At 53.2% G+C, this 26,754-nt stretch overlaps 9 protein-coding genes across 9 annotated transcripts; 3 read left to right on the forward strand and 6 right to left on the reverse strand.

The window, feature by feature from the left end:
- Positions 1 to 1,137: 1,137 nt before the first annotated feature.
- Positions 1,138 to 1,859, reverse strand: J4E85_008770 (uncharacterized protein; the record flags this gene model as incomplete). Its single annotated transcript, XM_051472994.1, has 2 exons — positions 1,138 to 1,607; positions 1,658 to 1,859. 2 exons carry the CDS (start codon positions 1,857 to 1,859, stop codon positions 1,138 to 1,140), a joined length of 672 nt encoding a protein of 223 aa, XP_051323214.1.
- Positions 1,860 to 3,727: 1,868 nt separating this feature from the next.
- J4E85_008771 (uncharacterized protein) lies at positions 3,728 to 4,267 on the reverse strand (the record flags this gene model as incomplete). The annotated part of the gene is made up of 2 exons (XM_051472995.1): positions 3,728 to 3,945; positions 4,015 to 4,267. 2 exons carry the CDS (start codon positions 4,265 to 4,267, stop codon positions 3,728 to 3,730), a joined length of 471 nt encoding a protein of 156 aa, XP_051323215.1.
- An 841-nt stretch (positions 4,268 to 5,108) lies between these two features.
- Positions 5,109 to 5,954, reverse strand: J4E85_008772 (uncharacterized protein; the record flags this gene model as incomplete). The annotated part of the gene is made up of 1 exon (XM_051472996.1): positions 5,109 to 5,954. One exon carries the CDS (start codon positions 5,952 to 5,954, stop codon positions 5,109 to 5,111), a length of 846 nt encoding a protein of 281 aa, XP_051323216.1.
- A 1,134-nt stretch (positions 5,955 to 7,088) lies between these two features.
- On the forward strand, positions 7,089 to 8,782 carry J4E85_008773 (uncharacterized protein; the record flags this gene model as incomplete). Its single annotated transcript, XM_051472997.1, has 3 exons — positions 7,089 to 7,403; positions 7,451 to 7,750; positions 7,799 to 8,782. The coding sequence occupies 3 exons, from the start codon at positions 7,089 to 7,091 to the stop codon at positions 8,780 to 8,782; spliced, it is 1,599 nt and encodes a 532-aa protein (XP_051323217.1).
- A 2,417-nt stretch (positions 8,783 to 11,199) lies between these two features.
- Positions 11,200 to 12,753, reverse strand: J4E85_008774 (uncharacterized protein; the record flags this gene model as incomplete). Its single annotated transcript, XM_051472998.1, has 1 exon — positions 11,200 to 12,753. The coding sequence occupies one exon, from the start codon at positions 12,751 to 12,753 to the stop codon at positions 11,200 to 11,202; it is 1,554 nt and encodes a 517-aa protein (XP_051323218.1).
- Positions 12,754 to 14,212: 1,459 nt separating this feature from the next.
- On the forward strand, positions 14,213 to 15,028 carry J4E85_008775 (uncharacterized protein; the record flags this gene model as incomplete). The annotated part of the gene is made up of 1 exon (XM_051472999.1): positions 14,213 to 15,028. The coding sequence occupies one exon, from the start codon at positions 14,213 to 14,215 to the stop codon at positions 15,026 to 15,028; it is 816 nt and encodes a 271-aa protein (XP_051323219.1).
- Positions 15,029 to 16,114: 1,086 nt separating this feature from the next.
- Positions 16,115 to 17,076, forward strand: J4E85_008776 (uncharacterized protein; the record flags this gene model as incomplete). The annotated part of the gene is made up of 2 exons (XM_051473000.1): positions 16,115 to 16,834; positions 16,888 to 17,076. 2 exons carry the CDS (start codon positions 16,115 to 16,117, stop codon positions 17,074 to 17,076), a joined length of 909 nt encoding a protein of 302 aa, XP_051323220.1.
- A 1,664-nt stretch (positions 17,077 to 18,740) lies between these two features.
- Positions 18,741 to 19,804, reverse strand: J4E85_008777 (uncharacterized protein; the record flags this gene model as incomplete). The annotated part of the gene is made up of 4 exons (XM_051473001.1): positions 18,741 to 19,026; positions 19,080 to 19,221; positions 19,272 to 19,695; positions 19,745 to 19,804. The coding sequence occupies 4 exons, from the start codon at positions 19,802 to 19,804 to the stop codon at positions 18,741 to 18,743; spliced, it is 912 nt and encodes a 303-aa protein (XP_051323221.1).
- Positions 19,805 to 20,706: 902 nt separating this feature from the next.
- J4E85_008778 (uncharacterized protein) lies at positions 20,707 to 22,717 on the reverse strand (the record flags this gene model as incomplete). Its single annotated transcript, XM_051473002.1, has 3 exons — positions 20,707 to 22,386; positions 22,446 to 22,602; positions 22,662 to 22,717. 3 exons carry the CDS (start codon positions 22,715 to 22,717, stop codon positions 20,707 to 20,709), a joined length of 1,893 nt encoding a protein of 630 aa, XP_051323222.1.
- Between the last annotated feature and the right edge of the window lie 4,037 nt (positions 22,718 to 26,754).

Here is a 26,754-nt window from a genome sequence, read left to right on the forward strand (position 1 = left end):
CCAAAGCTAATAGCACATCAGCCTCGGCGTGGCCGCGACTACTCGGCGCTAGCGTGTGCAAGCCGTGGCAAGTCCTGGTTCGATCAAAATGCTGTTGACCGCGTGATACAGGACATTTGACGCGCAACACACGGCAGCAGGCAGTGCTACAAGTCTACTCTCTTTTAGGTTGGTAGGCGGGTGGCTTGCTTGGTAGGCTTGCGCAGTCCTTGTAGTTAGTGATGGTGGAACTCGGTGTACGCCGGCTGGTTAGAAACTAGCTGATGGTGGCAATGCGGGTGCTGCTGCTGTTCGCGTCCTTGGGGCTGTGTGCCTGTCAAGACGCAACAGAATGCTGAACCCTTCAAGCGATGTATGCGACGGAGAAGAGAGAATTGCTGAGGTGTAGTTACGGTGTGGCAATGAGCAGCGGGTTCTTGCAGCTTGCTTGATGCATCTGTGGAGAGGTGGGGAACAATCCCGCTGTGGGGTCACCTGGTCAGTCAACCACAGTTTTCCTGGCGCGACGAACGACAAGATGCGATCTTCAACTCCGCGTTTCAGGTTCTTGACACGCGCCAAACGCGACGTCATGTCGCGCACACGCCAAAGAGTGATTAACCCCAGTGCCTACTGTGTACTACCAAGTTGCTGTGATAGACATGCGGGGATAGCGCGCATGCAACGCATAATGACAGCTTCGTACCACGGTACCGTTGAGACGTGATGGATGCGGTACCACGCGGATGGTTGATTGTGACGTCTGTGCTACGATGATGGAGATCTTCCAAGCATTGCGGAAGTAACGAAAGAAGCAGGGAAGCGGAACGGATGTTTCACGGTGAGTGCGCATAGGTCGAAAGCACCTGTGCTGGCACAAGCAAAACTACATCTGATACATGATGAGACGAGAGGCGTGGTGTCATTGCGTGCATCACTTGCAAGATCATGGATGAGTAGGCAAATGCTTCCATATTATCATTTTCTGCTACGTCTATACAAGCTCTTTGCATAGCGTTCCCATCGGATACACCAATCACGGATGCCAATGCTCGCGTGACTCAAATTGACAATAGATGCTAGAGGGGGTTCCCACAGATTCTAATGCTAACATGTCGTAAAAGGATGATTATAGTATAAGGTCGTGAAGGGAAACGCTTATGCGAAGTAGGCGAAAGCGGCGGCGGCACCGAGCATGGCAGCGACGGGGCTGCGGATGTTGGCACCAGAGTCAGTGACCTCAGGAAGGCTGGCGCTGCCAGTGGCAGAACCGGAAGAAGAGCGGGTAAGAGTGGCAGAGGTGACAGTGGAGTTGACACCAGCGGAGGGGCTGATGGTGGCGGAAGCAGAGGCAGCGCTGGTGATCATGCTGGACTTGGCGCTCTCAATGGCGCTGCTGAGGGCAGCAGAGGCGGAAGAAGCAGCAGATGCGGTAGCGGACGAAGCAGAGGCCATGGCGGAGGAGACGGCAGAGGAGACAGGGGAGTCATCCTCCTCAGCACCACCAGAGAGGGGGAACTGGGCGGAGTAGTTGATGGTGGTTCCCTGCTGGATCTGGAGAGCGTAGTCGGGCTCGTTGACGAGAGACTTGGTTGGGGTCCACTCAAACTTTCCACCGGTAGCAGAAGCTAGAGTTCTGTTAGGATTGAAAGATCATATAGTCAAATTGGGTACATACTGGTAAGAGTGGCAACGGTGTCGAGGTCAGTGGACTGTCCCTGGCGGAGGATGAAGGTGGTGGGGGTGTCGTCCGCGGGGGAGTAGGTGATGGTGTAGGTCTGGCCAGCAACGACACCCTCAGCAGGGAAGTCGTTGATCTCGAGGGCAGCGACGGCGGCAGCGAAGGCCGCGGCGGAAAGGATGGTCTCGAAGAAGCGCATGGTGACGGTAGTTGGATTGGTGATTAGGGTATTAGAACTGTAGTAGCTGTATGGGTATATGTAGTTGGATAAAGAACGAGTGACTGTGTACAGCGATAGTGCGACGTGGGAGTGAAGAAGAAAAGACGACGGTGGGCGACGCGGTATAATAAAGAATACGCTGACACCCAACGGCTACCTGGACCGGATCGAGACGCCAAAGCAACGGCAGAAGATGCAAAATTGCCGGACGAAAGCAGTATAGCTCGCTCTGGAGCTAATGGATGAGGATGCTCATGCGCCCAATCGGCCGTTCGCCAGTGAGACGCTTGGCCAGGAGCCCCCTTTTCCCTCTGTTCGCACAGCCCTCGAGGCATCTCGCCTAGGATCATAGCGAGCGTCTAGCCCAGGAGCCACTCACCGACGATGCATCCCGGCGCATGAGGAGCACACCAACGGCCGCCGTGCCACGATGCTAAGCTGTTTGGAGGTTAGAAGGCAGCCACCCAATAATCCGGGGAAAATTCAGGGGCCTTGCTGCCATCCTGCTGCCGCATAACCGCGCAGGAACACAATGTGTCGATGCAGACTACAAGAAGATGGCGACAGACTGTCGTTCGAGTTCTGGATGTTGAGTAAAGTTGCCGGCGCAAACTACAGGCGTCGAAGCCGTACCTGCATTGGCGCCAAGGTCTCCCCTGCTTACTCGGCCACCCCCGGCACCTGCCATCTTCTGTAACTTTGCTCGCCTAACATGTCAGCTCCACCACCACCTCATGCGAACGCCGGTCTCGCACATGACCTTAACCGCCGGGGGCGACGTCATCCTCTACCAGGGCGACTCCAATCGACGCCTTGATCTCCCCCTATCGATATGCGCCGACATGACTGCGATCTACGACCTTCCCTGGAAGACTTTGCCAGCCTAGGGGCGAGACTTGGTCGGTGCGACACCGGTGATGAGCCTACGGTTTTAGCACGGAGCCGATGGGTCTGCAGACGGCCCGAGATTTGGGCCCCACCCAAAGGAGATTTGACTGCGGGCTGGCCTTGACGAAAATGACCGGCAACAAGATGCAAAGTTGGAGAATGAAGCGGTGACTATTGTGGAAGAGATGATATCGCAGCTGGTAGATGCATATGCGCATTGGATATGTCAGAGCGGTATGTCGAGCAGGATCATGCCTTGTGCGCACATCTTAGCAGCATGCGCCTGTTGCTTATGGTAAGCTGGATCATGTTATTATTACATTCTTCCAGACAATCGCATGCACGCCCAGCATCGGCAATGTTAGGACCAAGGACGACAAGAAAGTCGCTGAAACCCAAATGACCGGCGTTGATTGTACAACGTCATATGTGTATGGATGTAGGGAGTATCCTGCAGGGCGTACATATCGCTGACAGCAGCCTGAGGTATCGATCTCTCTCGATACAAGAAGTCAAACTGGATAAGGATGTCATCAAGGCACGGAAGCTGCACGCATGCTGAACAGGTCTGCAGCCTACATTAGGATGAGAACATGCAAAGTGGGTGACCTAACGTCGACGTAGGCTCCGGGGTGTATATTCTTTTCCCCTTGTAGGGCTAATGTCGTTGTGAAAGCTGGAACATGCAACACAAGTCATGAGCAATGAAGACGTAGAGAAATGCTCCATTTACTAAGGAAGATCGCTGATGATCCTTATAATTCTCTTCACATACGTGCGTGCGGTGCATCTGGCTTCACCGCATTTGTCATGGAGGCCCCCATACTGGAAAAAACCCGAACCCTCTGGAGCCTACATTGACACCAGATCTTTCAATCTGTTTGTTTTGTCATAGTGTAGTCTGCAAACCACAAACTTTTCCATGTCATATCCTGTCCGTCTGCATCCGCTCCACCACCTCAGGTGAAGACATCCTCCTCCCACTTCTTCTCCCTCTTGATGAACTCCTCAGCGTCATCGGGGAAGTCTTCTTCCATGGTGTCCTCCACCGTCTGAGCCTTCTTGCCACGGGACTTGGGAGTCGCCTTCTTCTTAGACGGTGTAGCGTCCTCGGGGCCGGAAGACATGTCCTTTCTCTTCTTAGGAGTTGCTTTGGCGGTTGCTGGGGTAGTCTGACCTGTACAGTGTTAGTTTTGTCAGAAGTGAGGTGCTAGTAAAGCTTCAAGCAAGTAAGTAAAGAACATACCGCGCTTGCTACCAGGTGGAACCGGCTCGAACTCCTCGCCAGACTCAAGGCGCGCTTTGAGCTCCTTGGCCTTGGCGAGTACGGAACGGAAATCGTGCTGGAAGCCGCTTGCGGTCTTGACGCCGTCGAGCGCGCTCATCATCTCGTAGTTCTTGTTGGACAGGCTGGTGGTGCCAGTGCTGCAGAGGACAGCGGCGACGACGTCGGCAGTGAAAACCTTGCCGGTCTTTTCCGCGGCAGCCTTGGGAGGCATGTTGATGATGGTGTAGTGTAAGGGAATGTTGTGATGTGACTTGAAGAGATGGTGCTGAAGAGCGATGGTCGTCTGCGAGGTAGGAAGATTGAACTCGAAGTGCGATGTCAAGAGAAGAGAGTAGAAAGCCAGAGGACGAGCTGAAATAGGCAGGCGCCTTACTACTGCGCTGGCGTAGTGAGAGAAGTCGCTGTCTAAGCAAAGCGGTGGTGACGGTGAGAGCTTGTGGGACTTTGGATAGGTTCACCACTCACCTTCACCTAGACAAGGTAAGCCCGTACCCAACTAGAAGCTGGAGAAAGACCGCGCTTTCCTGGGCCACGCAAAAGTAGGATAATGTAGCCTACCTCCATCCTGGCCATTCAGGCGACGGTCCACATCGGGGTAAGCAGGTGGGAAACTCTGGTGCATGGCGTTATGACGAAGTGAAACGGAGCAAGCACGTGTGCTGATGCAGTAGAAGTTCGGATCATCTTATCGTAATCAAAACAATGCTCTTCTCACAAATGTGATGTGTAAGAAGAAGGCGAGGCTCAGACATAGCCATCTTCTAAGTGGTTTTAGAGGAAGGCTACACACCAGATATGATGAGTGGGAGAAAGGAGAGCATATGAAGGCGCTGCTATATATGTACTTCGATCACATATACGCGTTACTAGTTTCCATTCATGAATACACCACACTCTGGTCTGCCTGTTCAACCACTGAAAATTGAATATCGGCCTCACAATATACTATGAGCCACCTCTTCGGTCACTGAAAGTTGTACATAGGTTCAAACAACGAACCCATCACGCATCTCGCACGTCAGCTGCCCAACATCTTTCTATTCGCATCTTCACTAATCATAATCGCCCATCCAAGGCTCGATGCCGATCCATCTACTATCCTCTCTCTCCTGCTCCTTTTGCATCTGCTTGAGCCGCTCCATCTGCAACCCCGAAACAAAACGTAGGCCTCCTTGTGTTGGGCCAGCGCGAAGGTTCTCGCATTCAAAGCACTCACAACACTCTGGCATAAAGAGCATAGTTCCGTGGCCGCACCTCTTCACCTTCTCGAAGTACCGCTCCAGAGCCTGATCAGGTGTTTCGTCCCTAGGGCAGTTTGGTGTACGAACGGCTGCGTCATACACGTCTTTCAAGGAGTACACATTGCTCCAGTATCGCTTGCTGTACACGACGTAGTTGGACTTTCTTTTCACCCCAGCTGTCTTGAGCTGATTCTCCCTCATGTGAAAAAGACCTGCGACATCGCCACCACTAATCGTAATCTGCTTCCCTTGAGTGTCTTTGAATCGGGAGGTTTCCGTCTCAGAAGCTGCACTGTCCCTCCTGGAAGAGGGTTTTGTCGGTGTTTTCACCGGCTCGGCGCTGGAGGCGTGCTCTTTCCAGTATAACAGCCCCTTCTTCACAATATGCTCTCCGTCCAGGTCCTTGCATGCCTTTGGTGTTCTGAGCATCCAATTAAGGTAGCCCTCATTGCGGCCTTCTTCATGGACCTGCTCCAAGGTCTTGCCCCTGTGCTTTCCCGTCTTGAGGATGTAGTGTGTATATGGGTCGTTGACCGCTCGATTGCGGTACTCCTCATCGGCTTCGTTGTCGAGGGTCTCGTTTGCAGGAACGAAGCTGTTCTTGTTTGGGTTTGACGAATTGCCCCACGCCTTCTTCGGTGTCCGGTAGGGCGGCATCTTCGGTCGCGCAATACCTAGGTACAGCGGGTACGATACGGGGGCTAATGCAGAGGCGTCGGCTATAGTGGGGCTTTGGCCGTGCCGGTAAGATCAACCTAACTATGTCATCGTACCAGCTTTCCACAAGGTGTACACGGGTAATAGTATACTTACTGCTAAGAGCGTGTGTCAATGAATTGAATGAAAGCGGTCGAGTTGAAGACAGTTACGAGGTTATGGTTGTTGAGTCCTCGACGCGACCGCGGGACGGAACTGTGCCGCCGCGCGAAACCCTGGCTGTGACGTACCCCTGGTTCGTCACCAATGCTGCAATTGGACATTAGACAGCTGTATACATCAAATTACTTGTGAGATCGACAAGAATGCTATCTGTAGTTTCTTTGTTTCGCATCATGCCTACAACTTGGATGCATCTGGCTAATCAGCGACGTGTCTCTCTGATCACGAAGCATCTTTCCGATCCATAGGAAATGCGAAGGTCAGCAGCCATCGCCGTGCCAATCAGGAGGCGGGAGGCATATCGCGACGTTCGTCAGAGGCATAAACGATGAGTTCTTACACTCGATGAGAGATCGCGACCCTAAATATCCGTTTTTTTACAAAACGATAAGTGCACCCCATTTGAGGGAAATGTATACACATAGCTCTGCGAAGTGCAGTTGTTTTAAAGGAAGCTTAGAAGGCTACCATGCCTTAAACAATCTACAAACTTAGGTTTTTATAGCAACGTAGACTTTAGAGTAACTCTCGAGATTTCCTTTTGAATGGGGTGAATGCGAACTTTCTTCGATCATGCCAGTTACCACCAGTGTTTAGGCGCACGGCCATCGAATTCAGAACGCGTGCATGTCGCAATTCTCGACGCTGATCTATGAGACGTTAAAGCCTAAGGAATGTGTGTAGATGCAATGTTCTCGTCTTGGAAGTGTGTTGAGAAGGTGAGGGGTAGGAGCATGGGGAGCTTATTGGCCTTAGCCTAATCGGGCTAATCAGTCGCGAAACTCACGTTTTCACGCGAGATAAACGCTGTTTTCAGACAACATGACGTCGCACGCTACGCGTCTGAACTCTTTGACTTGAATTTCATCATTCCAACAACACCAACTAAATACCTATTTACTACCTTGCGTCATGTCAGGCGAACCTGGGTCTTCCGTGGCGGCACCGGCACCTTACTACATTTCGAAGTCGGCTATCTGTACCAACAGCAAAGGCGAGAGCATTGGTAATGGTCTTTTTGCTAACCGAAGGTTTGGTTCAGGCGAAGAGATCGCAAGCTTCACGAGGCCTCTTGTTGCTTCATTGGAGACGGAACGGCTGCTCGATACCTGTGCGAATTGCTACCTCTGGACTGAAGGTTCATCGACTGGAACAAGGTTGTATGTACCGGAAGGCGCAAAAGTGAACAAGTGTGCTGCATGCCAGATATTCCGCTACTGCAGCAAGGTACGTCGAGTTATCCGCGGGTATGTTCGTAAACTAATATGCATCAGGCATGCCAAAAGGACGCATGGAACCGGGGACATAAGCATGAGTGCAAGATGCTGAAGCCAACGGCTGGTAGACCCCTCCCCAAAGCCTTACTTGCATGTATGGAACTGTTCATTAGGCGAAAGCATGGTTTGATTTCCGATGAAGAATGGGAGCTGCTTTGTCGCTTACCTTCGCACATTGACGATTTCAAGCGGAACGGAACCTACGAGAATATCGAACTCATGGCTATGGGTGTCGGTCAGTTCTCGTCGTTGCAAAACCTTTTCGACAAGGACTTTGTTGCAGCGATGTATGGTCGAGTAAGTCTGTGATTGACTCTTCTAACTCTCTCACTGACATGTATAAAGGTAATGTCAAATGCTCTGACACTGATCACACCTACGTTAGATCCTCTAGGTATCATGATCGACCCTACACTCTGCCATATGAATCACTCCTGTAACCCGAACGCATACATCATGATGGACGGTCCGAAAGTAAGCGTTCGTACACTCCGACCCATCAAGAAAGACAAAGAAATCTACATATCGTACATTGATGCTACGAATCCCTATCATAGGCGACAAGAAGAGCTCCAATCCCGCTGGTTCTTTACCTGCCGCTGTGCCCAGTGTCAGGAAAAGGCGACTCTCCAGGAAGATAACTGGCTGGTACCATCAAGGCCTGGATGGGTCTTGGGAGCCGAAGTTGCGTCCATGGCAGAAACTCAGGAGAAGCTGTTTGGTCTCTATGCGGAACTCCAAGCAACAGAGAACCCCCTGCTTGTGAGAGCAGCGATCAGGCAAGCACTCAAGATATGCCACGAGGCAATGTTTCTGCCGATTTATCGACAACCATATGCTGCACTCCGCGACGACTTGATTGTGAACCTGCTTTCTGAGGGACGTTACCAGGACGCATGGGCGCAATGTGCAAAGCGGTACAAGTACATTCTTCCCAAGCTCTACCCAGTCTCGTTCCACCCGGTCCGGGTAGTACAAACATGGCAGATGGCGATGTTGGCCGCGTACCTAGCAAGTACTCCAGAGGGTGTAGGTGCACCGGAGGTGAACATGGGTCTCATTGCCATGATGCTGGTAAAGCAGGTGTTGAATGTAGCGCACCTGAGTCATGGCCCGGCTAGTGCATTCACAAAAAGTGTGAAGGCGAAAGCGGAAGAGATGACAGAAGAGCTCAAGAGGAGTATTGGAAACGCAAACAGTGATGTTATGAACAGGGAGCTTGAGGTTCAGAGAGACAGGCTGATGGAGATGGGGGATTGGGCTCAGGACGGCCAGATAGAGGAACGGGCAAAGATTCTAACTCTGCACGAGAAAGCCTTTAGTGTATGAGTTGGAAAAAATTGGTCAAGAGACCAGAGCTGTCACTAGTGTTTGGTATTCGTTACTGAATGGCCTGCGAAAATAAACTATTACCGATATGTAGTCTCCCATTCACCATAGTTCATTGCTTCCTTATTTTAAATGATGGAACAGCACTGACTTGGCCAAACCTTCTCGACACGCTCCAAATGCTTGCAACATGACTGTATAAGAAGCTTTAACTCGGTAAAAAAAAGTCGTATCCTAAATCATAAAATTGATATCGGGTCATTTTGAATACCACTCGAGCGGGAGTTTACCAAAAGACATAGTAGTGCAGGAAAGATGAACTCGATACAATACCAACCGTCGCGCCACTACAATTAGTATACAGGCCCATAGCCGCCCAGTGCGTACGTATACGTGCTGCAGGCCAAGTATATAAAAGACCGCATGATACTACTTTCTCTTGATCTTTGTCAACGCCACAATTTCTTACAATTCCAAAAAATCCACAGCTAGGCGTCATGGCTTCTTTCTCGCTCTTCGTTCTTCAAAAAGTGTCTGCAGGAGTTCTATGTGCTGCTTGACGTCTCTGGGTACGTGCATACAAACGACCGGGTCATCCAGAACGAAACTCATAGTGCACGTATCGATGGGAATCTGCCACCATCAAAACTGCGCATCAATATGATATGTTCGGATTGTTGACGGTAACGTCCATATCGCCAGCATCACCGGCATGTCCTCGGGCATGCTATCTTCTGTGGGCAAAGATATACCTTCTACAGCTCTTCCTTCCTTAAGCGGAAACATGAAAGAAGAATTGCCAAAAACGCGATGCGATAGATCGATGTTGCCAGTGGGTCAGCAGCGCGTTCCAAAGGCAAAACACGCTATCCGCATGTCCCTAAGAGCTCGCCATCAGCTCTGCTCTATAATCTTGGGGTCTGACCCACCAAAACAGACATGACTCAAGTTCATGTTCCGCGGCTGTGAGAGCAAATGGAAGAAACGTAAAAAACGAACAGAAGTTTGCATGTGGAGCATGTTGAGTGGCGTGGTATCAGAACTGATCGGCACCGATTCCATGTTGCGTTCTGCTCTGGCAGTCGATCCGTTGACCCCGTCTATAAACAGTGAATCGCAGTCTCATAAAGATTCTTCCTCAACGCTCCTTTCTTTCTAAAACTCAAAAAGCTACCTACAGCAATTCATGTCCAGGACCGGGCTCTTCCATGTGCCATGCTCTGCGCCGCAGCTTCCCGCTTCCAAATATTGAAGCTCGCGCTCACTTCGGCCATGAGAACCTGTTCAAAGTTTACAGCAACGTATTGCTATCCCCCTTCAAAGCTCAACCTGATCCAAGCGCGGGCAGTCGCTCAGCCTTCCGAAAACACATATAGCATTTGACCGTGGGTATCCTAGAAATACGGGGTGTGGACGCGTCTGCCCTGTCGATCAAGCTAGTGACACAAGGGAGTACCATGCTGCGCCATGGGATGATCTGGAGAAAGCTAACTCTAGCGGGAGTGTGTCGGCAATCATCACGACATTCATAGGTCAACCAAAAAAGGGCCTTTGAGCGGAGCCGCCGGTGCTAGATACTCGAGCGTGTCCGCCAAAAGAGTTTACTTCTGATGCAAGCGCACTTTGCGACAGCCAGCGTCAAACTATTGGTATGGTGTTTCGATGGCTCGTGTGATCTGGTTTTGGATTGACTTGCTCGGCGAGCAGATCGAGTTGATCGACTAGATGACGTGTGAGCTGGATTGGAACAAGTGTCCGCTGGGCGAATCACATTAAGCCTGTCAAATAGAGTGGTAAGAGGGCGTGCTCGTTCCGATACTGCAAGGGAGTGGATTATGGCGTTAAGGTTTCGACGGGCTTGTCGATCGGCAAACAGTCACGCTAGACCAGGGCTGAAGAACCACGGCAGAAGCAATATAGGGTTCGAAAAGGTGAACTAGTGAGATTGGGGCTTGCATAAGATACGTGCGATGGACGCAAAACGTGCCACTATAGTAAGCCCTATGGTGTGATTGTGTAGTGCCTTGCGTCAAACCTTCGTAAATCGACGCGCGATTCGCGCCATGTTTCCCCACAGCTCGGTGAGATCGGTTTCGTAACGAGACTCAGTCGTAGTAAGAATTAATTAATTATTACGTTACCTGAGAGAATGATGCGTGATGATGTAGCCATTAGAGAGCAGATTGGTAAGATTCGTGAAATGGGTATCTATGTTGGAGAAACTGGCGTTCAGAAATGCCGCCGTACAAGAATGTCGCCGAAGCGGGGGTATGCTGGATATCGCTAATCGCAAAAGTTTGTACACAAGTTGGCGTATCAGGAGCCGAGTGATTTTGTAGCACCGGTCGATGATCGCTCAGGTTCGCACGAAGCTACCCACTGGGAGTCAGTCAATGCGCGAGCTTTGCCCGCAAAGCCTATCCTCTCGACACCGCCTTTCCAAACATTGACAACCGACTTTTCTTGGGCTTACCTGCTGCCCCTCGCTGCTCCTCCCATGGTGAAACGTCATTGATCTGAAGTCGCCTACCAAGACCTAGACGTTCACGTGGAGACTCATACCAATGCTTGGAGAGCTCCGATGGCGCAATGGTAGATGGAGCAATGGAATAAGAATCGTCGTCGTCGTCATCACGATCCTCTCGAAGATCATCAGTGCTGGCTAGCGACGCTTCGTACAAAGTTGGTAGCGCTGGAGCTGATGGTGTCCTCCTATAGTGCGGCATGTGTGTAGACCGCTGAACTGGCGGTGGGCCCTTCGTTGCCATTGGCCGACTGAAGTTCTGGACCGGTCGCTGAGGGGCGTAGTGTGGGATAGACGATGCATCCAAGGGCGACTCGTAGATGGCGAGCGGTTCGCTTTGTCGGCGCTCTACAACAGGTTGGGGTTGGAAGAGGAAGTCATGTGAGTCGGGCACATCGCCAAAATTGTTTTCAGCAGGCGCCTGAACAGCATGAGCATCCGTTCCCCATGCTCCTTGGTTGGGCCGGTCGTTCAATTTTCGGAAGATAGTATCTGCAGTGTCCATGACGATCGTATCTGCGGATGTCGTCGAAGAGGCTGGAGAATGTGGTCGCGAGTCTACTGATCCGTCTATGCTTGGACGATCGCTTGAAGTGGAGTTCGATAGCCGAACTGGTGACTGCGTGGTAGAATCATAGGACGCGCCAGCGCTCTCGGACCTGGGAGGTAACGCGCCAGATACAGCGGGGTCGTCTGGGAAATAGTAGGACATCTCTGGGAGCGTGGTAGTCGATGGCGAGGATCCGAGGCCAGAAGCTCCATCTCGGATAGTAAGGTTTGATATGGAAGCAGATGCGACCGAGTTGGGTGGGTTACGGGTGCCATCTGTCATGACAGAGAATCTCGACTCGTTCCAGGGGGCGTTCTTGAGAGGCGAGCCAAAGGAGCCCTTGGACGATACGCTGATTCTGTTGTCCTTGCTGTATGCGCTTGTTGTTGAGTACCGGTGTTTGACAGATTCAGGAACACCGTCCCATTTTGAATTGACCTTGGGGACAGAATTTGGAAGTTTTTGGCCGACATAGTTGCTGCTGGCTCTTGACTGCGGCGTAGAGGTTCCGGAGTTGAGGTTCTGCTTGCGCTGCTGCTCCTTGAACTGCTCCAAAGCGACTTGAGACGGTTCCTTCAAAGAGAGGAACCCAAGCACGGAGCCCTTTTTCTTCTTCTTCGATGACTTTGAGCCATTTGACGAAGAGTTGCTGGAGGATATGGAAGCCAGACTGGATGACGTCAGGGAGGTAGTGTCGAAGGACGGACGGGAGATGTTCGAAGGAGCGTTTGGATCCGGGGTCGCGGGCGGCTCTTGACTATAAGCAGAGTCGGGCCCAGAGTCCTGGGAAGCAGAGTCGGCGATGGAAAGGCTGTCGGACGGAAGCGGATTTCTGTACTTCAGCTTGGGCATGCGCGCCAGCGGGGACTGTGCTGTTAAGTCTGCATTCGGAGCCATGGCTAACGAAAGTGATTTCGGTCGGGTGGGCCCTTAGGGTTTAGCGGCCAGTCAGTGCCAGTTTGATCGTCGTTTGATTGGCAGGCCGTCGCTAAGGCGTAGCGCATGTCATGCAGGTGCAGGTAGCGGACAGTAGTCGAGGGTCGAGAAGTGAGGAATTTGAGTGGCATTTGGAAGGATGATATGGAGGTGGAGAGGTGAGGGTCGAGGACGGGACGGCAGATGAGGGAAATGGGCGTGCCTGTACCGAGCTGGAGAGTCTGCAAGTAGAAGGCGCAATTGAGGGCTCCAAGGCTAGCAAAAAGCAAGAGCGACTCACCGTGGAGGACGCAGGCTGGGACGGGTACGCTACGCTTCAAGAGACGTGATTCTGATGGCTATCCACGCGGCACTGCCTATCAGAGTATTGCTATTGGCGGGCTGAGCATGGCGTTTTGGTGGATTACTTGGGTGGCTTCTCGCTCTGGCGCTGACCCTTGCAGGCGTTCGGCTGCGTAAGACTCTCATCTGCGAGGATGTCGCCGGACTAGACGGACGCGTTTTGCGACATGCAAATTGGCAATCAGAGGGCAGATCTTGAACGCCGTTATGTCGGTTGTGAGATGGCAGTTGCTTCAGAGGAGCGCACTGACACTGCCTCGTGCCGGTGCCGTCTTTAGCCCTTACTTTGTCTCTCCTATATCCCTCAAGGAACTTGCCATTCTGTTCGACCAGACCGCATGGAGGTTGGATAGACATGACGAGATTCAGACGTCGGGAATAGCGGCGCGTCACGCAATCGCTGTCTGAGAATGCCACGCACGGCCACAAGCAAGTGCAACCGAGGTCAGTGTGCAACTGGCATCGTGATGGTGTACACGGAGTACTCGGAGTGCGGATTACCATGTTCGGACACTCCTTTCTGGTCACAGCTGGATAGTAGTATGATGAGACGTGTATACCCTTCCAATACCATAGACCATCATGTGACACTCTTACTCGGATACGAGAGACGAGGCTCAAGATCTCTTCTCCTAATATCAGCGAGTGTTGTCGGCCGACTGTGTGACGTGTGGCGGTTGATGTTGGATGGCCGGCTTTGTTACAAGATAGACGAGATCGACTCCCGTACAGCCGAATCGCAGCCAAAGAAATTATCGCCCGCAGGCCGGCTCCGCACAACCCTCGCCCTCATCTCGCGACGTGTCGACAGCAGCAGTCAGCGTGGGCGTTCCCGCGCACAATCTTGCACGACCGACATCCCCCTCGCAAATCGCACCTGGCATGGACGGCCCCGGCACAAGTCTAGACAGCGCCTAAGACGCCGCCACCTCGCGGCGAACCACCGCCGGAGATTTACCAGCAGCGCTCCCAGGCCTCTGCGTGGCCTGACCTTGCTTTCACCGCAGCGTGGTCGCCGATCGCCCTCCTGCCACGACTCTCCGGCTTTGCGCCTGGCGACGTCTCCCTCCACCAAGCCATGCCTGCGCTCCTGGTCGATACGAACGCGCGCCCAGTGTCCTCCAGCGATGCCTCGACCGCCTCGGAGCACTCTGGCGCCCGCTCCAAGTCGCCCACGCCCGACCGCCCGCCTGTGTCACCTCTCACGCCCACGGCCTCCGCTGCCCAGTTAGCTCCTGTGGAGCGCACCGAAGCCCGACCCCGCCCTGCCCCTCCGCCCACGGCTACCTTCAGACCGCAACCGCCGTCCGTCGCCATATCAGAGAGCGAGAACCCAGATGCCATCGCCCTGCGCTCCGCCATCTCGCTCCTGCAGCTGCAGCGCGAAAAGAGCAAGCGCGACCTGAGGGCCCTCCAGGACCTCAAGGCAGCCGCTGTATCCGACCCGCAGGCGTTCGTGCGCTCGCTGCAAGAACAACGCGCGCAGGCCTCCCAGTCGCACCAGGACATCCTCACGCCAACACTGGCCGGTCTGTCCGACGCAGCAAGCAGTAGCGAGCAAGACGCGAACAGCGCAGACACGCGCAAAGATTCCACGCACATGGAGGCGAAGCCAGACCCACCCAAGTTCCCCGCAATACCGCAGCCGCAGAACATCGTGCGATGTCCACCCGTCAACTGGGACAAGTATCACATAGTCGGAGAGCCACTAGACAAGATGCACGAGGAGCAGAAGAAGTGGCCGGGCTCCGCTGAGCCTCCGCGCACAAAGTCTGGCCAACGAGCACCCCCGCACTCAGTGACAGCGCCATACTCTCCTTTCACTGACGGCGTCGGCGCTGGCTCGTCGTCAACACCCCAACCCACCAAGAACTCCAAGAAGACGCCGTCGTGAGGCCGGATAGCACCGTGCCAACCGGCTGCGACCCAACACCAATGCGCAATGCGCAACACTTCATCACTACCACAACCGCTTATAACTATTCCACTCCAAAAGTCCGAGAGCACAGGCTGCTCTACGAAAGTAATGCACTTATGGTCATCATGATAGACGATGCCTCACGAATAGACGACGAGACCATAGCGATAGATCCGAATACAAACAGACTAGACAAGCCAGTCCTTGACCTACATGGTGCGTTCGATCACTCACCTCACTCATGGAAAAGTCTGAATACCATGGAGCCGACATCAAGATGGAAACATGCAAAGTAGGTGACCCAACGTTAATGTAGGCTCTAGACCTGTCCCAGTTTTCTCTTGTATGGGGTGCACTTATAGGCGATCTTGTTGAATCCAGCTTCTATTTGTGTCACCGTAGTCTGCATCGATTCGTACCTGCACACGCACGTTGCGGCTGTGCACCCCACAGTGGTCCCGCGTGGCTGGCACATCTGCAAGCGCCGCGCTCCTGCCTACACCGATGCAGAGATTGACGAGAGTTTCGGCACTCTTTCTTTTTTCAACTCTGCGATCATCAACCAACCAAAAATCTAGGCACGTCAAGTTCCTGACGTTCCTGCTTTACCCCTGCGCATTTGCTTCGCTTAGCGCTGCGCTACGTCATAATCCCAGGGTCTGTACACCACACGCCCAGCAACACGTCAACATCGTGGTCAGTGTGTTGAAAAGGCCCTGATTCGTATTCAATGCCGTTGATCTTGAGGCTGAGGCCCCGTTGGTTGGGTTTGCTATTCGCTTGTTGCCATGGCCGGGCCCTAGCAGTGACGTGCGGGTCTTCTGCACGGTCGTCGCATCGCAAGCTTGTATTCGCGCATCACGTATAAGTGGTTGACTCTTCCTTTATCGCCTTTGACGCATACTCAACATCTATCGCTTTTGTCTTTTATCTGCGTTTCAGCCTTGCAGCGCTGTTTGAATACATCGCCATTCACGGGTAGCACATAGAGGGATCGCGACCACCTGCGCCTTTACACCTACACAACACCTATACCACAACCGCAAAGCCAACACCATCGCGATGCGCTTCATCGCAGTACTACCGGTGCTATGCTGTACCGCGGCCCTCATCCTCTCGTTTCTCTGCCTGTTCGCCGGCCATAAGAAAGGCTTCATGGAAGACTACTCTCTCCTCACGCTCAACACGTCCGCCGTTGGGCAAACGCTCATCCAAGCACCATCAGAAGACTCCGACTCCACACTTTCATCCATCATAAACCTCATCCCCGATTCCATCACCGACAGCGTCACCAACGAGATCAACGAGCAGATCGACGAGTTCCGCGAGCGCGTTGGCATCGAGGACTGGTACTCGGCACACATGCTCAACTACTGCCAAGGACAGTATGAGCCTGGAGAGGTGGCCAACGCCACGCTGAGTCAGGATGACATTAGCAAGAACGTTACCGAGTGCGCAAAGAGCAGGGCTACCTACAAGTTTGACCCCACGGCCATCATCCAAGAGGCGATCAACAAGACGGGCGTAGACATCACCCTAGAGGACTTGAACTGGCCAGACGACATCCAGAACGGCATCGACGCACTTAACGCCCTCATGGCAGCTATGTTTGTGCTCTACGTCATTGCCATCTGCCTCATCTTCATCACGCTCCTTACCAGCGTTCTTGGAATCTTCATCGGAAACGGCCGACTTACTCCCTGTATCAACTTCCTTCTTGCGACACTCGCATTCCTGGCTATCGGCCTCGCGAGCGCCCTTGTCACCGCTGTAATGGTCAAGGTAAGTTCTGACTGTACAAAGTGCATGTGATACATATACTGATTTTTCTGAAGGGTACCGATATAATAAATAAGCACGGCAACGACATCGGATTGAACGCGAACTGGGGCGGCAAGTTCCTTGCTTTGACATGGGCCGCAACTGCACTTATGCTCATTGCGCTTCTTGGCTGGATCGCCAGCTTCTGCATTGGCGGCAAGGACCATGGTTCTCGCCGTACTCGCAAGCCCTACAAGGTCTAAGGATGAGAAGAGAGTGGATAATTTTGCCCCCAGACTAACAGATTGACCATGTTGATGCGGAGCAATCTTTGGAGGATTGCGGCTTTTGTCTTTGTACACGACCTCACGAACGAGTTCACGTCTTTCCTTAACGTTTTGTCATATACCCCCAGATACCAGAATGTGTTGTCGGACAGATTCAGCGATGAAGATTGTGTACCTTAGTCTATTATGAATGAATATACTCAAACAAGACGGCTGTTCTCTTGCATTGCACAGGTCTGCAGACTACATTGACATAAAAACATGTAAGGTAGGTGGCCTCTCATCGATGTAGCCTCTAGAGGGTTCTGTTTCCCCCCCAGGTTGTCATGCACGCACTTCTCTCATACTCCAAGGCCAAAAGATCCGCACGCGCTATCGATCAGCCACGCAATGGCGCATTTCAGTGAAGTGCGCCTTCGCACACTGTTGTCCACCATCATCTGTACAAAGTCGTCATCACTGTTTACCATGTATGCGTGCGCGATACGCAACACGAATTACTACAACGTGTACTCGACACCGATGTATGCCAACTCAAGTATGCATCGTCATTTCAACATTGAAGTCCCTCTCTTTTGTACTATGTAACCAGAAAATCTAGCACAAGTCTCCTTATACTTTATTATCACTGTCTTCGCAAATCCACCTACTTATTAACAGCCTGCCTTATTCAATCAACGTCCAGCCCACCCAAACGTCCTTCTTACCCCTCAACAAATAACAAGATCCCATCATGCCGCGATATCAATCTCGACCCCGAGGCTTTGGATATGACCAAGCTCCGTAAGTCCATCTATCCCTCACAACAGTTCACGCGGTCTTGTATATAGTTGTCTTTCCTACTAGCACTGACTGCATTTCAAGACAACTTCACTACGGCCCCGCATTCGACTACAACGGCTTCCATGAAGGCCGTGAGGGAGGGCGTCGCGTGCGGGAACACTCATACACGCACGCTGGGTCAGGATTGAGAGTGATGAGGTACGATGCTGGAGGCAATGACGACGATGACTATTACTACCGTCGCCGCGGCGGTGACGGAAGGGAGAGGTGGGGGTGGAGAGAGAGGTTTAGGTGCTGGTAGTTTGTCCACGTTAATCTAGGCTGGAGCCTACATCGACGTTGGGTCACCCATTTTGCATGTTTTTATGTTGATGTTGTCTCCAGACCTGCTTGAAGATAGCGAGCACGTAATTGAGAGAAGCAGATGTAGTATCAATGTTTTGTTTTCGTTTGTATCAAACGGGTATCTAGATTCATTACCTTCATCAAGTATGCCTGGTCTCCGACCATAACTACGCATGTTCCTCGCTCGTTTGGATACCATTTCAGATGTTCCGTCATACTCCAGTGACGTGACACTTGGGAATAGGCCATGACCACGTCTTGCTCGCTTTTGCGTAGGTGACCAAATGCCGGACAGTATCCAGAGTGGCAACGCATCCAAATGTTGCGCAAATGGTATACATGTGTTCCTGTTGCTCATCGCTGGCGGATGATTTCTAGTAGAGTCCGGTATCAGTGGAGGCCGAAATCGAGTTGAAGAGGAATAAAGCTTGCGCACCTGTGAGAAACTCCTCGCTACGGGAATAGTTAGCACTCGTTCGGAAAGCTTTCTTTCACACTCTTTTGTATGTCACTTACAAGCTCAGCGTGATGTAGCCGTCGCGATCCTCGTCATACTTCTTGAAGACATCCGTCATCCTCTTCAGACTAATGCACGCTTGCACGAACAAGTCGAAGCTCAGTGCGTTGCGTCCGTCGCGGTCGTACGTGCGGTACAACAGAGTGACGAATGCTTGGGAGAGGCGGTATCCGAACGCGATGAGGGCTTCATTGAATTCAGCGTAGGATATGCTGCCGGAATGATCTTGGTCGAAACGGTCGAACAAGCTGCGCCAAGCTGAGAGGAAACCCCAGAGTCCACTACAAACAATTTGTTAGCTTGAACCGGTCAGGAGAGGGACGAGGCCAAGTACCAGAATTCGTCAAAGTTGACAGAGCCGGATCTATTGGTGTCGAACATTCGAATCATCATACGGACAGTATGAGGATCGAAAGGTGTCCAGTCGCCGTTGACCAGCGCTGTTCGCAGCTCGGCTTCTGTGAGTTCACCACTCTCTGTCGCATGCGTTAGCATTCCGTATGTACGAAGTCTTGATACAACATACTGTCTTTGTCGACCGCGCCGAACAGTCTCCACAGCGCTTCGCGGTCATTCGCATCCCTTGGCGGCGGTGCAGGAGTAGGCGGCGGCCTCGACTGCTGCGCCAACTGCGGTCTTCCATGATATCCCTGTGGCGGAGGTCCATGGCCATAGTTGACTGGTGGAGGCGATCCTACTCCCATTCTGTTGTCTGGCCTCGCGTCGTATCGGCCGTCGTACCGCGGGTCGCTGTATGCGCCTGGTGGGGGTCTGCTGTCATATCCACCACCTCCTGCGCCGCGGCCACCACCATAGCGCTCATCGGGACGCGTGTCGTATCTCTGGCCGCTGGGAACGGGCGGGGGAGGTTTGTTGTAGTCGGGACGCGCGGAGCTGGTGCGCGGTGGGCGTGAGGCCGCAGATGCGTTTTGCGACATCATCGCAGCAGCCTGGTCTACGTCAGTCCTGCAGGCGCGTCGAGGGACTGCAAAGACGTACCTGCTCAGGCTCGGCATGCATAGGCAGCCTGTCCGGGTTGAAGCCTTTGTTGTACGCCATGGTGGGAGCGAGTCGTCGTGTGTTTGCAAGGTGGAAAGCAAGATGTCGCAAGGTCGAGGGCTGATGATATATGAAGGTGACACCAAGCTTCAGCTTCTCGGCGCGGGCAGCAATCGTCACGCAGACAAGTGACTCCCAAACACAGGAAGATGCTAGTAGGTTTCGTACAAAGGCTTTGCGATCAGCCGAGTAAGATGCGGCTCCAGCGATCAAAGCCCAACGTCGCCCTTCACAGCCCGGTTGCGGCTGACACCAACGGCGACCCCTTGGGTAGGCATATGCGCAGCGGGGCAGGAGGCTTGGCCCTATGACGCACTAGCCCTCGTGCCGGTCAACAACAAGGGAATGTCTACCGCGATGCGGATACGACAAATCAGTCTGTGGCATAGCGCAAAATCTGATCGTGGTATTCTTACCCAATGTTCCGATTTCCGAAGATTCGGCCAGTTGCTGTGGGGTTTGCAGGTCATTCGTTCCCTCCAGTGCCGAGTCACGGAGAGCTTGCGTAATGGGGTATCCTTGTATGTCTAGGTGGACTCGTCCAAGTGGTCATTGATTATATTTTTTACAAAGAAGTACAAATCGCAACTCTGATCTTTCGTCATGCCATAACCGGGCGCCCGAGGATGTCCAAGTGCAACCGTCAAATTGTGAAACGAGACAAAATACTAGATGATAACAACGACAATCATCCTGGGTATCCAACGCCCCTGCACCCAAGTTCTACAAATCCTTCAAACAAAAACAACGGTATATAGTATGCATCGAGCATCGCTGGCTGGCCTCCAGGAAGTAAAGACCGTAACAGAATGATAAAAATAAGGGGTACAAATACAGCATGGCCGAGGCCACACGAGAAAGAAGATCGCTTCAAAACAACTGTTCGAGCTTCGCTACGCTGCTCAGGTCTTGACTCGCTTCTGGTTGCCGTCATCTGAGCCCTGATCAGACGTCTTGCGCTTGCGCTCGGCAGAGTCGTCGCGGGCGAAGCTGGGTCCGTTCGGGGCTACCGGAGTCTGGAAAGTCAAAGGGCTCGGCAGCATGTTGGAGTCGCGGCCAAAACCCCACTCGGGGTAAAAGCTGGATGGCGAGGGAAGCAGGCCATTCTCGACAAAGCGACTGGGAAGTGCTGAGATGGGGGTTTCCATGTTGTCGCGACTACCGTACGAGTTGCTGTTCGACGGCGGCGGAGGACGAGCGAAAGGATTGGGCGGGCCAGTTGCACCGGCACTGAGCAGCGAGTTGGCACTTGGCGAGGGAGGAGGCAGAACTACGCCGGAAGAGTGCGATGCGTCGGTGCTTCGTCCAGGAGTTGCACCCGTCGTTCCAGAGTCTTTGGGAGACGAATCGGCCGTCGCGCTTCCAGCGTCTGACTGTTCGCTTGGAATCTGCACCCTCAATCTCGGCTTGCTTTCACCACCCATGCGTAGACTGTTTGTTCGCGACGGCGGAGGAATGGTAGGCATGGAAGACGTAGACTGTGTTCGCTGCGGCGGCTGCTGAACAGGCGCTTGTGGAGGCTGCGCTTGAGGCTTCGGGTCCCCGTTTGGCTGCAATCGCGACATGGCGGCCACGTCAATCGACTGCGCTCGGTTCTCCTGTTTGATGTAGGGAGCTTCGCTGCGAGACAGGTTTGAGTTGTTGCTGCTGCCCCAGTGTGCTGCGAGCATGGACTGGCTATCGTCGATGGGTGTGAAGATGCTGTGTCTGGCAGACGCGTGTAGTGGCTTGGGCTGAGGAAGAGGGGGGCTCTGGAAATCGTTCTGTTGCGGCGGGGACGGAACGGTGATTGTGGGCTGTTGCGGGTGCTCTTGTTGCGGCTGGGACACTTGCGGGGGTGGAGGTGGTGGAGACAATCGATGCTGCTGAGCCTGTTGCTGTTGTTGCTGCTGCTGGGCTTGTTGCTGCGCTTGTTGTTGTGCTTGTTGCTGAGCTTGCACCTGAGCCTGTTGTTGCGCCTGTACCTGCGCCTGTTGCTCTTGTTGATGCTGGTGTTGCTGCTGCTGCTGATGTTGGTGCTGTGCCTGTTGCTGCTGCTGGAAGGTGGGTGGCATAGACTGTCGGCGCTGCTGCTCTTGCTGCATGTACTGGACTTGAGAATGTGTGGGCATGGGGTGCGTGAACTGGTACTGGGCGGCGGGCGGTGTAGGCTGGGGCTTGGGCGCCATCTGCTGGGCAGCTTGCGGGTTGTAGAAGGACGGGGTCGGCATGTAGGCATAGTTGTTGGGCGGCTGAGGGGCTTGCGAAGGGTAGGGCTGGGGCGGCGCGAGGTTGGAGCTCGGTCTGCGGATGTGGCCCACTCGCGAGTTCGGTCGCGACAGGTGGTGCGGCGGCTGCGGGGAGGGCCCTCGCTGCTGGAAGGCGCCGTTGCCGATTGGCGGCGACATGGACGGCGCGCCGTGTCTTATGTGCTGGAACTGCGAGTGCTGCATGTGATGGGGCATCATCGAGTGCTCGGGCGGGGTGTGCGAGTCCCGGGGCAGGGCGCCCTCGTCGTCCTCATCATCCTCGTCGTCGCCGTCCTTCTTGCCCATGAAGTCCTCTGGACCCTTGTGCTCGTGGGCTCCGCCATACTGCGTGACCTGTCAGTGTCATTCTGCTTTAGCGCGGCTCTCGATCCAGGGTCGGAGGGGATGCCTACATATTGGTACCGGCCAATCGTCTCGTTGATGTCGCCGGAAGAGAATTCGTAGAGCTTCTTGTTGTGGCCGAAGATGATGACGGCCACGTCGACAGAGCAGAGCACCGAGAGCTCGTGCGCCTTCTTGAAAAGGCCGCCTTTGCGCTTGAGGAAGGTGCTGCCGCGGGTTAGTGGCTGCAGATGCAGGTGAGGGTGCGGTGCTGGCAGCTGACTTACACGGAGCGGTTCCGGTCGTCCTTGATGGCCTTGATCTCAATCTTTCTGCGACCCATGGTGGCTGGCGATGCTAGACGGGCAGGCGCATGGAGCGACGGCGAGGCTTCGAAGAGCAGAGCACGATGGCACTAGCTTGCGCGGCAGAGGCGTGTTCACGAAGACGTGCAGCGTTTCAGCGCGGCCAGGAGGGAGTGGGCGGCGAGAATCGGCGCGGTGGATGCTCGATTCTTTTTCGCGACTCCAGGGCTATATGGCTGTGATGCGCGACACAAAGGTCGGTTGCTGCACTCACAGGAAGCGTGAGGCTCTGAACGTGATGTGCAGAGGAAACGATGATGGAGTGGGTGGGCGCCCCTATATTTAGAAATCTGGCGTCTGCAGAGCCCAGGCCATCCGATCGCTAATATGCCCGGTTACAGCTTATTTGCTCGGTTTGGACCTTCGTGCCACGTCCGCCGTGCCCTTGCAATTGGGTGTGCAATCTGTACGTCAATCATCGCTGGGCCGGCTAACTGCACTTGGGCTGTTTACTCCATCTGCGACGCCCAGCTGAGTTATTTTAGGGACATATCAGAGCCGGGGTCCAGCGGCCTCACACGCGCAGAACAGACCCTTGATGCCGTACAGTAGCAGAATGAGACAGCTGCCTTTTGCCGGCATTGCGCTACCTCGCTGCTCGAGTCTCTCAGATTAGCAGGGCCGTCTGACCGGCTCTGCAGCGACCAGACGGGCGTCGCTATTCTTGCGTGCCACGACCACCGGGCACGCGAGTCGGCGCTTGCAGAGATAATGACGAGAGTCGACCCAGGCTGCAGACGTTGGCCAGCGTGGGATAGGCGCAGGGCGGAGGCATTCGGTCGGCCGGTGCTCCTTGTGCGGCATTGCACTTACCGGTGCGCCATTTGCACCCTTTCCGAGACCGCGTTTTGCTAGCCACACATGGCGGAGCACTGGCTCAATCATCTCTCTCAAACGATAGCCTCCTCGACTGTGAGGGCAGTCCCTGGGTGAGCTGCGGCCCGCCAGCGAGTCCTCCGCTCTCTGCGACTGCAATCATTCAATACCTCAGGCAACCGTCGAGGGCACCCCGCTCCCCCCGCCGGATGCGGCGCGGCACCCATGTGCTCTGTATCTTCACACTCCCTGTCAATCTCTATGCAGTCACGTCGCGTGCAGACGATCGGATAACGTCCATACACATCGTCTCCAGTATCTGCTTCCATGTCCCCAGGCGTTGAAGTTGGATTAGGGCTCGCAGCACGCGGTTCCTAGCGCGGCTGCCTCCCATGTCCGAAACGCGATATTTTTAGAAGGCCATGCCGCAAACCCACTCCCACGCCTGGCATGACGCACCCACGACCGCGTCTGATTGACTGACTGCCCCAGCTTACCTCACCACACATCCAAAGCTCCAGATCGTTACACATTGCTAAGCTGCTGTTCGTCTATCACTTCCTGTCCGCCCTTGTCGTTTTCCCGTCGACATGATCTCACCCGCCTAGCCGCCGGCATCGTGTCCCTTCCCCAGCTTTACTAGCTCATGATTCCGCTTGCGTATACTCCACCGCTGCGAGACTAGTCTATGTGATTGCGGTCTTCACCTGCTGAAGCGACTGTGCCTCACACAGGGCCAGCGGCTCTACCGAACAAGTGCTCTCCATTGAAGCTTGTTGGTTCTAATTGAAGCATCCCAGATACCCGCATCACTCAGCAACGCGTCACTTCATCTTCATCAAAGAAACGACGCCCACCGGAAAATAAGCGGCCCGGCGCGTCTAACCCCTCTATCAGACGCAGGTACACTCTTCGGCTGTTATTCTTAGTCTCACATGCACACCACCCGGTAACCATCCCTTTGTTTCTTATCATCACCTAACCCTCTCCCACAGACCTGGTCGATGCAGGTACACATCTCGTGTTATTTTGGGCCGCATGCTGGCCCTCAGGATTCTCATTTCTCCAATCACTACGACCTCTGGCCCCAACCCGAGACCTGTGCCTCAGGGAAGACCGCGTGGTAGATGCAGGTACACTGCTCGGATGTTATTTCTGGACGTCTCAGATTTGATATACTAATCCCAACCTCATGATGACAAAGACGATGTGCTCTCGATCTTCACTAGCAACTACTGCACGTCGTCGGCGCCTACAAGAGATCGTCAAGGCACACTTCTCAGGGGAGCGGGGATGGATAGGTCGTTCAGAATAGAAACCGACATCTTGAGCTTGTCCAATTCTTTCGAAAGCACTCTCTGAGCGCGTAGCTTCAGCGATACAGCAATCGAGCAGATCCATGGATGGGTTGTTGGTACTATGACTTCACCATGATGAAGCGCTTCGCCAGATAGGGGTACTCCGTTCTTGCGCGTTGCATGCATACAACTATACTGACCTTGGACATATGAGTTGGCACATCTCACTAGGCGGAACAGGAGGCTACATGGGGATAGTGAGGAGCGTCTGAGGCTTTGAAAGCCCTTGCAACTCTTGGGGTTCTGGCAACGAAAAGGCAGATTCCTTTCTGGGGAGGACATACCATGATACGCGCAGTGACATGACCTTTTAGTCTGCATCTTTTGGTCCGTTTCGGAGACTGTACTGAGAAGGGAACGCTCGAATCAAAAGCTGAAGACAGAGGAAAGTCATGTCTCTTTATCTCGATTGCATCTTGAATTCTTCACTCCCGTGATCATAGTTCGTCCTTTCCAAGTATAAAGCGTCTCTTGATCGCTTCTCTCTCCTACCTTCAAGAACTACAATTTGAAAGCCTTGCGCTCCGACTTTTCACCAAAATCACGCGTATCAACCCGAATGAGTCCGCGTGATTTTGCGCTCCCTATACTCCAGAAGAACACGAGACGAAGTTATGATAGCCCGGGAAGCCCATAGCGCCGTCCCATGCAAATTTCCAGCGTGGCTTTCGCGGCGCGCCACCGCAGCCACATCACTCAATTGGATGGCAGTTTTGGTAGAACTACGAAGGATATAATTTGCAGAAAGAGAAAGTGTACCCAAGCCCGAAACTTTACATCTCTCTCCCGGACTCCACTAGTGTGCCCGCACGCCGCACTAGCGTGAGCTGCGAGATATAAAACATCGCCATTCCCTACAAGACCTCACTCCAATACTTCGCTCCGTTTTTACGAAGTATCTAAAACAAAAAGAGTTAACCAATCATTCTATGGGGCGCTCTTTCGTCCGCTCCTGATGTAAATGAAGGAAGAACAACATGATGTGTGCTTCCAGGAACTTCTACTGATTGCATGACAACCCACCGACAATCTTCGGAAAGACTTGAAAAAAGGCGTGATGTACATCTAGGATATGAAAGACCGTCGCATCAGTTGTATATGGAGTCTTTTTCGAAGGCTCTGAGCAATTTGGCATGGCCGACGCAGATATCGATCGTCAGCCCCTGTAATTTGAGTCGTCGACTCAGACTCATGTACGCATTCTCGCGCGTTTTTGGTGTAACTATAGAAGCAATGTTATGAAGGAAGGTTGACGTGATCGAGCATGATATTTATATGAGCCAGAATGGACCAGAAGATGGCTGCATGCAAGTCATGACCCACCAGTCCCCCAACCTGTCTTCCAAATGGTTCAAAAAGATCAGCATGAGAACATCAACACCAAAACACAATCGAAAGCACCTCAAGTTCGCACGATTCAAAGTGATTACACAAGCAAAACGTCTTGAATTAAACATTCCAACAGTCTCTCTTTCTAGAACATATAACACGCTACGTCGTCTCCACCATGGTATGTATTATCGCGGTCATTCGAACATGCGTGACCACGTAACTGTGCATGTCCGCAAAGATGTGTACCTAGACAACGATGTACATTCCTCCCGAGGTATCTCAGCAAAACGTAAGAAAAATCGAAACAGATACAGAGGGAATGAAGCAAGCCGATTGTCAGCCATAAAGTGTATGAAGCTGACGGGTATTTAGGCGTGGAAAGCACAAATTAATGCCCAGTGTCGTAGAAGAAAAAAACCAGAAAGTCGAAATGGGAAAGGGTATCAAGCAGTTTGTACGCTGGGAAAACAGAACGGGTATGTGATGCTAAAGAAGATCTGGAGAACCGT

Source organism: Alternaria conjuncta (genome assembly GCF_024043145.1).
Source record: "Alternaria conjuncta strain BMP 0040 chromosome Unknown scaffold_14, whole genome shotgun sequence".
In the NCBI taxonomy this organism is placed as follows: Eukaryota; Fungi; Ascomycota; class Dothideomycetes; order Pleosporales; family Pleosporaceae; genus Alternaria; species Alternaria conjuncta.